The sequence below is a fragment of the Schistocerca nitens genome, chromosome 3 (genome assembly GCF_023898315.1).
Source record: "Schistocerca nitens isolate TAMUIC-IGC-003100 chromosome 3, iqSchNite1.1, whole genome shotgun sequence".
Taxonomy (NCBI): domain Eukaryota; kingdom Metazoa; phylum Arthropoda; class Insecta; order Orthoptera; family Acrididae; genus Schistocerca; species Schistocerca nitens.
The window spans coordinates 248945657-248958827 of NC_064616.1; the positions used below are offsets into that span (position 1 = coordinate 248945657).

At 44.4% G+C, this 13171-nt stretch overlaps 1 protein-coding gene across 8 annotated transcripts in view; it reads right to left on the reverse strand.

Moving 5' to 3' along the window:
- Window positions 1-13171, reverse strand: part of LOC126248210 (nuclear factor 1 X-type) — a 601762-nt gene that overhangs the window by 347059 nt on the left and 241532 nt on the right. For all 8 annotated transcript variants that reach the window (XM_049949028.1, XM_049949025.1, XM_049949026.1 and 5 more), the window contains exon 3: window positions 1807-1998. In XM_049949028.1, the coding sequence (XP_049804985.1) occupies window positions 1807-1998 (192 nt within the window). The remainder of the gene's footprint in view (window positions 1-1806; window positions 1999-13171) is intronic.

A 13171-nucleotide genomic window follows, 5' to 3' on the forward strand; every position in this document is an offset into this window, starting at 1 on the left:
CTGGCGTATTTCGTTTGTACCTGTTATTCAAACACTCTGCATAAGCCTCAGTGCTACAGTTTTGGCTGTCTTAATTGTTGACAGAGTATTAGACCCTAAGACCACGATCGCTGCTTTACAGGAAAGAATATTATTACGGTGAAGGAAAGTTATTGGTATAGGCTCGTATTATATGTTAACGGACTGTGATTCGAGTTTAGTCCTAACTCATCAAGGAAGTTGAGTGCATTTTGCGAAGGATGAATCACTAGTCAATGCTGGCATTATTTGGAACTAATACCTACTCGGTTTTTGGAAACTGTTACAACAACAAACTAGTAGCATAGCCACTTTACACCTAGATAATATTTTGTCCTTCACGCAACAAAGTACTACGCATCCGAGAAGAGAGTCTTCTTTACGCACCAGATCAAGGTGAAGCGTTATCGGTCTGTGTACAGGATGGCCCTGATATGAAATTTTGGTTTTTGTTGTGTTGGTACATGTTGCGTAGTAATGTGACTCAAGAGTTAACTTAGTTTTGTTCATACAGCCTCTCGAATTCGTAGTGTCGAATGAGTCCCTTTCAGACGAATAAACTGTAATGTCTGACCATCAAACATATTTTTGGGCGATTCGCCAAAGGAAATTCATCCAAATGAGTGAACGTTTACATGCAGCACGCTTCTTCATTTTGAGAGTTAAGAAACTGACATCCATATAGATGTGGCCATACTTCTGTTGAAGATGATCCGACCACACATGAAAGAAGGAAGATTCGGGTTTAACTTCCCGTCGATGTCCTTTTAAAACAAGCGATTTAGGGAAAGTACCGAAAATCTAAATCTGGTTGTCTGGACGGGGATTTTAATAGCAGACCTTCCAAATGCTCGGTGCAACCACAGAAGCAAATATCTATCAAGTGCACAATGACATAGGCACTGCGAAATTGACTGTACTGTAGAAGAATTAATTATTGAAGACGATCTGTGGACAACGGGAGCCCCAACTGTTGAGTGTTGAAAAAATCAAATTCGAATAAGAAATGTATGGATCGTTGTAAAAAGAGCCTACCTTACTTGTGCACTGATTTGTCTCTGTGAATACCAGGATGGAAATAGCAATCAAATCAATATTTGAAGCCGATAAGCCGGCAACGTAACAGGGCGAAATCGGTTCCATCTGAAGGCTTCGTTATAATAGGTCTATTATGTGGTGCAAGGGTGATTTAATATGTCGAATACCTTGTGTAGGTAAATAAGAATGTAGTGAAAACCACACAAGTCTTTTGGATAAACGGATTGGGAAAGTAAGTTGGGATAATTGTTGCAACGATCATCCTGGTCATGAAATTTTTAATCCCTCTTGACGCCCAGCTCCTCCCATATGTAAAGAATTATTGTATGATTGTACTGAAGAGGTTGTGTCACAAGTTGAAAGATTTTGTAAGCAATCCAGAATAGCAATTTTGTGATGGAATGTACTAACTTTGAAAGAGGCCTAAAAGTCTTTTCATCTAAATGAAGTTTACGTCGAAAAGTAAGTGTATTTTTGCCCAAAATAACAGTACTTCACTGCCCGTCCGAGGAACAACCGCCGTATCCTTACTGGTCCGATTTTCACTTTGTGTCACCTGAAAGGATTCTATCATTAGATCTGAGCTTAGCAGTTTGTCTCTCATTGGAATCCGAATGGTAGAATGACAAGAGTTTTTTATGGTGTATGACAGCAAAGAGTTTTCTGTCTCGAAGTTCGAGAAATAACTTGGAATTATCTTTTGCTGGAAAAGTGACTTGACAGTTTTATTACATAGGAGGAGTGAGTTACCTTATCAGCCTGTCGCAGGCAGTCGATGCGGCGCATTTTGCCTTTCTGGTCAGGGTTGGACAGGACGCACATGGCGGGCTTTTTGCCCGTGATGCTGAGCACGAAGTCTTCCCGACACTCCTGCGTGATGTCCTTTCGCAGCTTGCCCAGCAGCCGGGACGCCCACTTCTGCTTTACCTCCACTTTCTCGTTCTGAAAATTGACAAATAGAAAAATGTGAGCATGTTTAGGTGACATCTGTTAACAGTCAGAAGATGCAATACGTCTCATCAAAACTATCTGGACATCGATTAGTAGACATTAATATGGGATGTGTCAACCATTCGCCTGTCTCACAGTTTTAATTCAGCTGGGAACGCTTTAGGTGAGGTCTCTAAATGTATGTAGTGGAACGGCAGCCCATTTTTCCTCAAGACCATAAATCAGAGAAGGTTATCTAGGTACAAGGACAATCCAAATGTTGCACATGAATTTGCTTGAAAACAGTACGTAATATTTTAACACAATTTCAAATGGGATAGTATAACTAAGCATTATGCTTTTAACTAAGCATTGTAACTATGCATTAAGGGGGAAAACCGAGCGAGGTGGCGCAGTGGTTAGCACACTGGACTCGCATTCGGGAGGACGACGGTTCAATCCCGTCTCCAGCCATCCTGATTTAGGTTTTCCGTGATTTCCCTAAATCGTTTCAGGCAAATACCGGGATGGTTCCTTTGAAAGGGCACGGCCGATTTCCTTCCCCATCCTTCCCTAACCCGAGCTTGTGCTCCGTCTCTTGGCTGGATGGTTTGGGGAAGGAGACCAGACAGCGTGGTCATCGGTCTCATCGGATTAGGGAAGGATGGGGAGGGAAGTCGGCCGTGCCCTTTCAGAGGAACCATCCCGGCATTTGCCTGGAGTGATTCAGGGAAATCACGGAAAACCTAAATCAGGATGGCCGGACGCGGGATTGAACCGTCGTCCTCCCGAATGCGAGTCCAGTGTCTAACCACTGCGCCACCTCGCTCGGTGTTCTCCGTCTCTAATGACCTCGTTGTCGACGGGACGTTAAACAACACTAACCTAACCTAACCATTAAGGGGGAAAGTCTGCACAAAACACCTACATAAAAAATAATAATTAAAAATCTACGTGCTATCCTTTGACAATAAGACGCAAAGATAAAAGTTCACCCGGAATCCATAAGGTACATGCTACTGGTCTACTGTACTATGCTTCGTTGCTACATTAGCAATTTTGCAGTTTGTAATTTTGGACCACACTTCTGTACAACACTACTGCATACCGCACTACACTACAGTAATGTAGTACTTAGTATCAGTACGAAGGAAACTTTTTTAATTTGTCTTGATAGTTAGCCCCTGGCGCGCTGAGGCACAAGTCAGGTTTCACGGGAGTGCGCTGCTGTTCCACCCGAGGTGTAAGGATTGGGAGATGGCTGTCAGAGTCTCAGGAAACCGTTTCTGATACTCCACCACTTCATCTCCTCGCTGCTTTGGGAATGGTTTTGCAGTTAGTTGTTCTGCCGTGCTGCGTCTCTTTCCCACGATGTCTGACCTCTCCTAGGATGTCTGTCGGCCATGTAGGTTTGCCGCTCATAATCTGATATTTCGGCTGTCAGCGAGTTCACCTTGTGCCATAGCTCTTCATTAATTATAATGTTATAGACTGTTTTATTGCCAAAGACGTTCCTATCCTGGTCTGTAACATGTATAATGGCACAGTCCCAGACGATGTGGTCTAGGGTGCCAATTGCTCCACGTTCACAAGTGACTGTGGTGCGTTGTCGTATTTTCAGTACGAAGCAGGGATATGTACCGAAACGGATAGTGTATTACCCTTGGTCAGAAAGAAGATAGCGATGTTAGACGCTGCGGTCCGGAGCGAAGTCGACTTTCTAACTCTCCTCAAAGGTGTTCCACAGGCTTCAGGTCGGGACTCTGCACGAGCCAGTCCATTAAGTAATGCTGTTGTCTACACACCATTGCGTCACAGATGCTGCTTTACGACAGGAAGCATTGTCATGCTGATACAAGCACTCATCGTCCCCGAACTGTTCCTTTGCTGTATGAAGTGCACAATACTGTAAAATGTGTTCGTATCTTTCCGGATTTAGCGTTATATCACACAATAAGGGGACCACACGATAACCACGAAAACCACACCCATACCGTAAAATAACCTCCTCTGTTGGCAGTAAACATGATAGCAAGCAATGTTATTCAAAAATTCGCCGAACACAAACCCTTCCATTGTATTACCACAGGACGTAGTGTGATTCATCACTTCACATTACTTATTTCCACTCATCCACTGTCCGCGGCGTCACTCTTTACATAGCCTCAGGCATCGCTTAACATTGACTGCAGAAATGCGTGGCTTATGAAGAGGCTATTTGAGCATTGTACGCCATTCTTTTTAGTCCCTAAGCACACTCATTGTGCTAGCTGGACTGCTCGTAGAACTTCTAAACTAAAGAGTGATTCCTTCCGCTGATTTCATGTGCTTTTACAACCATCCTAGCAATGCTTGGCGCTCCCTGTCCGTCAGTACATGAGGTCTGCCTTATCTTGGTTTAGTTGTGGTTCTTCCTTCGCGTTTCCATTTTACAGTCCCATCACCAACGGTCGATTTGGTAGCTTTAGAATGGTTGAAAGTTAATAAGCTCTCCTGACCGACCCATTCTGTTGTTACTGCATCTCTGCTGACAGCACAAAACTCAAATGGTTCAAATGGCTCTGAGCACTATGGGACTTAACTTCTGAGGTCATCAGTCCCCTAGAACTTAGAACTAATTAAACCTAACTAACCTAAGGACATCACAAACATCAATGCCCGAGGCAGGATTCGAACCTGCGACCGTAGCGGTCGCCCGGTTCCAGACTGTAGCGCCTAGGACCGATCGGCCACCCCGGCCAGCACACAAAACTCCATGTCTCCTTTTGTACTGGAGGGTGGGCTGCTCGTGACATGACACAAATCCCGGAATCGTGGTTGCCTGGTGAAGAAACCAGTGACAAAACTGCTCTCGATGTGGAAAGTATGTCGCTAGTAAGCCCTCTACACGCTGTAAGTGATAAGGGCAGTAACAATTGCCATGGAGAATGTGCCACACGGTCCTCTGGCTTACCGTGAACTGGTGGGCCAACTGCCTGATACTGACACGGCGGTCGTCTTCCACAGTGTTAATCACATTTTCCTCCAAGTCTGGTGTCCGAACATTTCGAGTACGTCCTTGATGATTTCCTGCTTCCTGAAAGGTCCCTGTCTCAGACAAACGGCGAGACACTGTTGCAAACATTGAATGGTCTCCAGCGTGGAAACCAAGCATTTCCGGACATAAGTTTATTTGACCTTTTTTGTTTCGTATCCTCTCATCGATCAGTCTCTAGAGTTTTTACACGGTGAAAAAAAATCACACTGTATAATTGTTTTTATTCCCTTTAAATTAAAATCGTCCGCAGCTCGTGGTCTTGCGGTAGCGTTCTCACTTCGCGCGCACGGGGACCCGGGTGCGATTCCCGGCAGGGTCAGGGATTTTTCCCGCCTCGTGATGTCTGGGTGTTGTTGTGTCGTCTTCATCATCATCATCATTCATCCCCATTACGGTTGGAGGAAGGCGATGGCAAACCACCTCCACTAGGACCTTGCCTAGTACAGCGGTGCGGGTCTCCCGCATCGTCCCCTACGCTCCTCGGAGTATGAGACCACATCATCATCATCAAATTAAAATCACGTTTTTAATGTGTAGTATATTTTACACAGGCTGACAAACAAGTGAAGCACTCAGAAAGGGAGGAGGAAATGAATGAAACGTCAGGGGTTGAGAGGAAAAGTGATGTTATTTCAGTGATTACGAAAAACCAAGTCATATTTACAAAGAATTTGGTAGTATGAGCCCACTTATCAGTATGACGTTGTACTCCCTCTGGCGTGGATGCATACTCTGATTTGATTGGGATGGGTCTCATAAGACCGTAGTATGCCCTACTGAGGCACGCTGGCCCACAACTGTTTTAACGTCCGAGTTGCTCCAACACGTTCTATCGGGGACAGATGTGAGGCACTGGAAAACGACAACATCACGCAATCTGTTCACAGAGACTCGTGACGTGTGTGGATGTGCCTTTTCCTATTGAAAAGCGGCACTACGATACTGTCGCACCACAGGTAACACGTGAGGGCGCGGGATGTCTGTGACTGACCGATGTGCGGTCAGAGATCCTTCAATCACTACCAGCGGTGTCCTGAAGCTATACCCGATAGCTCCCGATACCATGACTGCAGGGGTAACTCCGCTGTGCCTCTCCACAACATTGGAAGAATGGGGTTTCTCCCAGGTAGCCGCCATATCCGCCGACAATGGTCACCCGAGGTAGTGTAGAACTGTGGTTCATCACTGAACATCATGCGACGCCATTATAAGCAGTCCTCGTTTTCTGGTTACGGCATCGTTCCAAACGCAGCCATATTTTGTGTTGTGTTGACGGCAACATACGCGTAGGGCGGCACTTCCTTAAAAAACTGGTGCGGACTGAGAGTATGTCGCAGGGCGTCCATTACTTGTTCTCGGAGGGCATGTGCAGATATGAAGGGTTTATAACGTGCTTGGTGCACAATACGGCAATCCTCCCTTGTGGTGGTCAACCGTGGATGATCGGAACCGTGGCGACGAGTATGCCTGGCCTTACATTCTGACGCAGTCCACCACCGAGTCTCTACCACGTATGAATGGCCCACAGATATGGGTACTACACGATTCGACCAGTTGGCCAAATGGAGTTCAATGAGGCCCGTTTCACCTTTCAGGTGTTGATAACGCTGTCTCACACGAGTACGCGTCATCTCCGCGACGTTCACAGTGATCATTCAACATCTGACGCTGCTCGTGCCCTTTATATACCCTGCCAAGCCTGTGAGAACTCTAACTACGATCAACATTCTGATGGCCGTTCTACATGTGACAGAATATGTACAAAATCGCAACTCCAATCATTGACATATCCACCGTTGTTACGCACGGGTACTAAGTTACATTAGCATCTTGCCATGTCTTCTGCGTGCTTCACATTTTTTTTCAGGCTGTGTATTTCACAATGGTGTCAGTGAAGAAAAACATTTAAATAACTGACACAGATCATAACCATTCTCTTTTACTTGTGCTTTAGCGGCATGTCGGCACCCGTTCTCTTTTCCTCGGGCTTTAGCGGCGTGTCGGCAGGCAGACCAGTAGAAACGGATTAACTCAGTCTTATTAAGCAGAGGACAGTTGCGCTGTTGCTACACGTGCTGTACCCGTAAATTTTGTCGAACGTAAACTGTTTTACATGTGTTTGTGCGCAGAGTACACGAGGAGCAACTTGGAGCAATTCCAGGTTTCGTCTAGAGGGGCGTAAAAAATCGGTTACAAAGGGGACTCTTGCCGTCTAGTACGTCAGATTCCAGTTTTCTCTGTGATGTTGCCTGATTTTGAGGCTTTCACGGCTGACCATTTCATTCACGTTCTTATTATGCGCCGAAACTGCTTTAACGCACCTGAGAGCTAATCAGCGCATGCATTTATTACGTTGGACGGCCGAGATGGCTGAGCGGTTCTAGGCGATACAGTCTGGAACCGCGCGACCGCTACGGTCGCAGGTTCGAATCCTGTATCGGGCATGGATGTGTGTGATGTCATTAGGTTAGTTAGGTTTAAGTAGTTCTAAGTTCTAGGGGACTTATGACCACAGCAGTTGAGTCCCATAGTGCTCAGAGCCATTTGAACCATTTTTTTGAACGGGGTCCTGGATTCGATTCCCGGCCGGGTTGGGGATTTTCTCTGCCCGGGGACTGGGTGTTTGTGTTATCCTCATCATTTCGTCATCATAATCATCATCATTTGTGACAGTGGCTAGATTGGATTGTGTAAAAAATTTGGACTGCGTAATAATTGGGACTTTGTACAGGCGCTGATGACCGCGCAGTTGAGTGACCCACAAACCAAACATCATCATCATCATCATCATCGTTATCCCCGAAAGATCACAACCAAGAATGTACTTCGTCGTCACGTAACTGCGACATAGGTATATTTACTCTGTGTGCCCAACACCGATTCCTTAAAGAATCGAACTCCCATGTTTAGACAGCATGTATAAAGTTTGTTGCAACTCTCTTAGTTCTCACATTATGAAACACTGGTTGAGTATAATCTTGGTAGTTCGCTCTCCGTTTTAAGAAATGCTAGTTTTCCACGCATCTCAATGTTTATATGACGCCGTATCTCTTGAACTATGTGTCGTAAATGATATAATTTTGTAAGTATATTCAGCTGTATATGTGGATACTGTCTGCAAAATGTCGCCAATGGTGTTAGTAGTAAAGAAGTAATAAAATAAAACTTGATTCCTGAAGATGAAGTTTTACTACATGAACAGAGAAAATGTAGTAAGCGATAAACTTTTTCCTTTCTTTATTTTGCGAGGGTGTCAGGGTGAAAAATTTGGAAACGGTTTGAGATTCTGTATAAGGCTTGTTGGAAATCTCCCAGTGCTCTCATTCTCAATACTGGATCAATATAATCTGGGTAATTTCCATGCAGTGAGTTACGCTCCCTCAAGACATACTATATATATTAATATTTGACTTATTGTGTTAAGCCTTTAACGTAAGATTATACCTATTAACGAGTAGATTCTGATTGCATTTTAAATTTTTAAATTCAGTCAATAATAATATGAAATATTGAAAATCAAATTCTTGTTGCCCCTAGAAGTCGTTAGGTAGGAAAACTGCAATTGAGACCGTGCTCCATTTTAGCTGTTTAGTAATATACACTACTGGCCGTTAAAATTGCTACACCAAGAAGAAATGCAGATGATAAACGGGTATTCATTGGACAAATATATTATACTAGGACTGACATGTCATTACATTTTCACGCAATTTGGGTGCATAGATCCTGAGAAATCAGTACCCAGAACAACCACCTCTGGCAGTAATAACAGCCTTGATACGCCTGAGCATTTAGTCAAACAGAGCTTGGATGGCGCGTACAGGTACAGCTGCCCATGCAGCTTCAACACGATACCACAGTTCATCAAGAGTAGTGACTGGCATATTGTGACGAGCCAGTTGCTCGGCCACCATTGACTAGACGTTTTCAATTGGTGAGAGATCTGGAGAATGTGCTGGCCAGGGCAGCAGTCGAACATTTTCTGTATCCAGAAAGACCCGTACAGGACCTGCAACATGCGGTCGTGCATTATCCTGCTGAAATGTAGGGTTTTGCAGGGCTCGAATGAAGAGTAGAACCACGGGTCGTAACACATCTGAAATGTAGCGTCCACTGTGTTCAAAGTGCCGTCAATGCGAACAAGAGGTGACCGAGACGTGTAACCAATGGTACCCCATACCATCACGCCGGGTGATACGCCAGTATGGCGATGACGAATACACGCTTCCAATGTGCGTTCACCGCAGTGTCGCCAAACACGGATGCGACCATCGTGATGCTGTAAACAGAACCTGGATACATCCGAAGAAATTACGTTTTGCCATTCGTGCACCCAGGTTCGTCGTTGAGTACACCATCGCAGGCGCTCCTGTCTGTGATGCAGCGTCAAGGGTAACCGCAGCCATGGACTCCGAGCTGATAGTCCATGTTACTGCAAACGTCGTCGAACTGTTCGTGCAGATGGTTGTTGTCTTGCAAACGTCCCCATCTGCTGACTCTGCGATCGAGACGTGGCTGCACGATCCGTTACAGCCATACGGATAAGATGCCTGTCATCTCGACTGCTAGTGATACGAGGCCGTTGGGATCCAGCAAGGCGTTCCGTATTACCCTCCTGAAGCCACCGATTCCATATTCTGCAAACAGTCATTGGATCTCGACCAACGCGAGCAGCAACGACGCGTTACGATAAACCGCAATCGCGATAGGCTACAATCCGACCTTTATCAAAGTCGGAAACGTGATGGTACGCATATCTCCGAGGACGACGGTTCAATCCCGCGTCCGGCCATCCTGTTTTAGGTTTTCCGTGATTTCCCTAAATCGCTCTAGGCAAATGCCTGGATAGTTCCTTTGAAACGGCACGGCCGACTTCCTCCCCCGTCCTTCCCTAATCCGATGACACCGATGACCTCGCTGTCTGGTCTCCTCGCCCCAAACAACCCAACCCCAACCCCCCGCATTTCTCCTCCTTACACGAGGCATCACAACAACGTTTCACCAGGCAACGCCGGTCAAGTGCTGTTTGTGTATGAGAAATCGGTTGGAAACTTTCGTCAGCACGTTGTAGGTGTCGCCACCAGCTCCAACCTTGTGTGAATGCTCTGAAAAGCTAATAATTTGCATATCACAGCATCTTCTTCCTGTCGGTTAAATTTCGCGTCTGTAGCACGTCATCTTCGTGGTGTAGCAATTTTAATGACCAGTAGTGTATATATAGTTTCTATCTTTAATATTTGGCTTATTGTGTTAAGCCTTTAACGTAATATATTAACGAGTAGACTGTAATTGCATTTTAAATTTTTCAATCCAGTCACTAATAATGTGCAATATTGAAAATCAAATTGTTGTTGTCCCTAGAAATCATTATGTCGGTAACTTAGAATTGAGACCGTGCTCCATTTTAGCTGTTTAGGAATATAGCTTTCTCACTATTACAGTACTGCGTCCGTCATCGGGGAGCAGAAATGCTAAGTTATAGTTGAGTGCAAATGTGAAACAACGGAAAATGTGAAAATAACAGTACCAGACCTTATTTAAGTAAATTAAGTGTGGCTGTTAATGATTCTTTCAGCTACACAACTCGTAGATGTTTATAAAACTTGCGAAACAATTTCTGATCTTTTGAATAAATCTGTTCAGAAGTCCTAGTACCTGTCCTTTCGAGTGACTTTCTCGTTAATGGCACGGCACAGATCTAGAATGTAAAGTCTTTGTTACATCAGTTGTTTTTACTTCTAAATAAAATAATTTTTTTAATTCGAATTCTTTCTTTTTGATTCATACTAAGAGATTCCTAAGTGCATTATACTGACATTCAGAATCCACAAAGTGCTACTTTTACGGGAACATTGGAGGTTGCACAGCTATGTCAAGATGACGTAATATTCTTCAGAGACGGAGTAGTAGCTAATTTACGTGAAGATGTGGAAGCAAATCGGCTATTGTCTGTAGATGGAACCTGCCTGTGCGTCAAGTGATTTACCATACCACAAAAAACCTATTTAATGTTGCCCGTAAGGAGATTTGAACTAGGGTCCTCTTGAATCAGAGTCCAGTTTCGTACCTACTCCGTCACCTCACTTGATTCACATTTAGATTGATGTTACGCAGAGTTGAGTAATAGAGTTTTCGATTACCGCGGCCTGTACTTGCATATTAAACGCGTCGTTCCTCGAGCTTCTAGAGAAAGAAGTGTCATATGCGTTTCAGCTGAGTCTGTCCACGTATTTTCCACTAAAGTGTAGAAGAAAATAATAAAACACTATCTTCTAAGTCAGTAATGCTGCTACTTGCAAAGCAGTCGACCGTTAACCTATATGACAGTTAGATTCGACATAATTAAAGCGGGACGTGTTAGACTCTAACCACGTAAACTGTAGATCAAAGTTCCAATTAATGTTGCAGGCAGTCTTCGTCAGTACGACTGCATGTTGTGTGACATTACTATTATACAGGGCGTATCAAGTAAAATTTGCACCGAAAATATTGCGGAAGTGGAAAGTGTTATTGATGTGCGGTTTTCACATAATGGATTGGTAGTCAGGGGCTCGTATTGTTAGCCAATAAACAGATTGCAATAATACTTAGAAAGTGTATTTTCTGTGGAAAGATACACTTTTTTAAATGGAACAATAACGGTTGACATTAGCAAACTAAAAGTAGGGTAAATTACAGTGCCATTGGTGTTTATGGAAGGTTTCTAGTACGAGTCGTTTACGAGGTATCTTATTTTAAAACGTTCCCACAGCGACACTTGTACAATACCCGTGGTAGCACACGCTAAATATGAACGCAAGTGCATACATTAGTTATGTGCATTCTGACCAGTAATGAAACAATTGACCATCACAAGTTGTTTTCAAAATGATCACCGGCAGCGGTAATACACGCTTCCAGTCTGTTATGGAAGGTCTGTTGCGCACGTGTTAGATTTCAGCTGAGATGTCTGAGCAGGCTGCGGTAATACGTTGTTGCATATCATCGGCTGTAGTTAGTATGTCCTTGAAGACATCGTCTTTCATCTTTCCCCACAGAAAAAAGTCTACTGGCGTCAAATCGGGTGAATTGGCCGGCCAACGTACAGGTCCTTTGCATCCAATCCAACGATCTGGAAGCAACTCGTGAAGACATTCTGTAGTATTTCCTGCACTACAGTCTGGACAGCCATTATATTGGTGCCACAGGTTTCTCCTAGTCTGCACAGGAACGTTTTATAGCATCCGAGAAGATGGTCTGTTAGGAGCCTGCTATACTTATGCATGTTCAATATTCCGTCTATGAAATCCGGGCTTATGAGCTAGTGGTTCACTCTCCCAAACCACACGTTTACACCCCATGGACGCTGAAGTACCACCTGAAGAAGCCAACGGGGATTGCCAAGAGACCAAAAGAACATGTTTCGGTGGTTTAACTGGCCATTATTGGTAAATGTGACTTCATCACTAAACAAGATATATGATACATCTTGAAGATGTACAGATGTTAACGCGTGTCTAATAAACCTTTCCATGCTGTTGATGGAGAGTGATGTGATAGGGATGGAACCTATGTCGCTGGAGAATGCCTAGGACACTTAACTAACTCATGCCACTTCCACGTGCGATTGCGCTGGAGCTAAAGTGGTCATCAACAGCGGAAGCGCCGGCCGAAGTGGCCGTGCGGTTAAAGGCGCTGCAGTCTGTAACCGCAAGACCGCTACGGTCGCAGGTTCGAATCCTGCCTCGGGCATGGATGTTTGTGATGTCCTTAGGTTAGTTAGGTTTAACTAGTTCTAAGTTCTAGGGGACTAATGACCTCAGAAGTTGAGTTCCATAGTGCTCAGAGCCATTTTTTTGAACAGCGGAAGCAGTAAGAACATTAATTTCCCCCTCTTCTGTCGTCACTTGTTTCCTTCTGTTACGTTGTCTAGGTGTTACACAACCACTTCCGAGTAAATGGTTGAACAGATTGAAAAATTTTAGGTAATGAAAATGGTTCAAATGGCTCTGAGCACTATGGGACTCAACATCTTAGGTCATAAGTCCCCTATAACTTAGAACTACTTAAACCTAACTAACCTAAGGACATCACACACACCCATGCCCGAGGCAGAATTCGAACCTGCGACCGCAGCAGTCCCGCGGTTCCGGACTGCAGTGCCAGAAC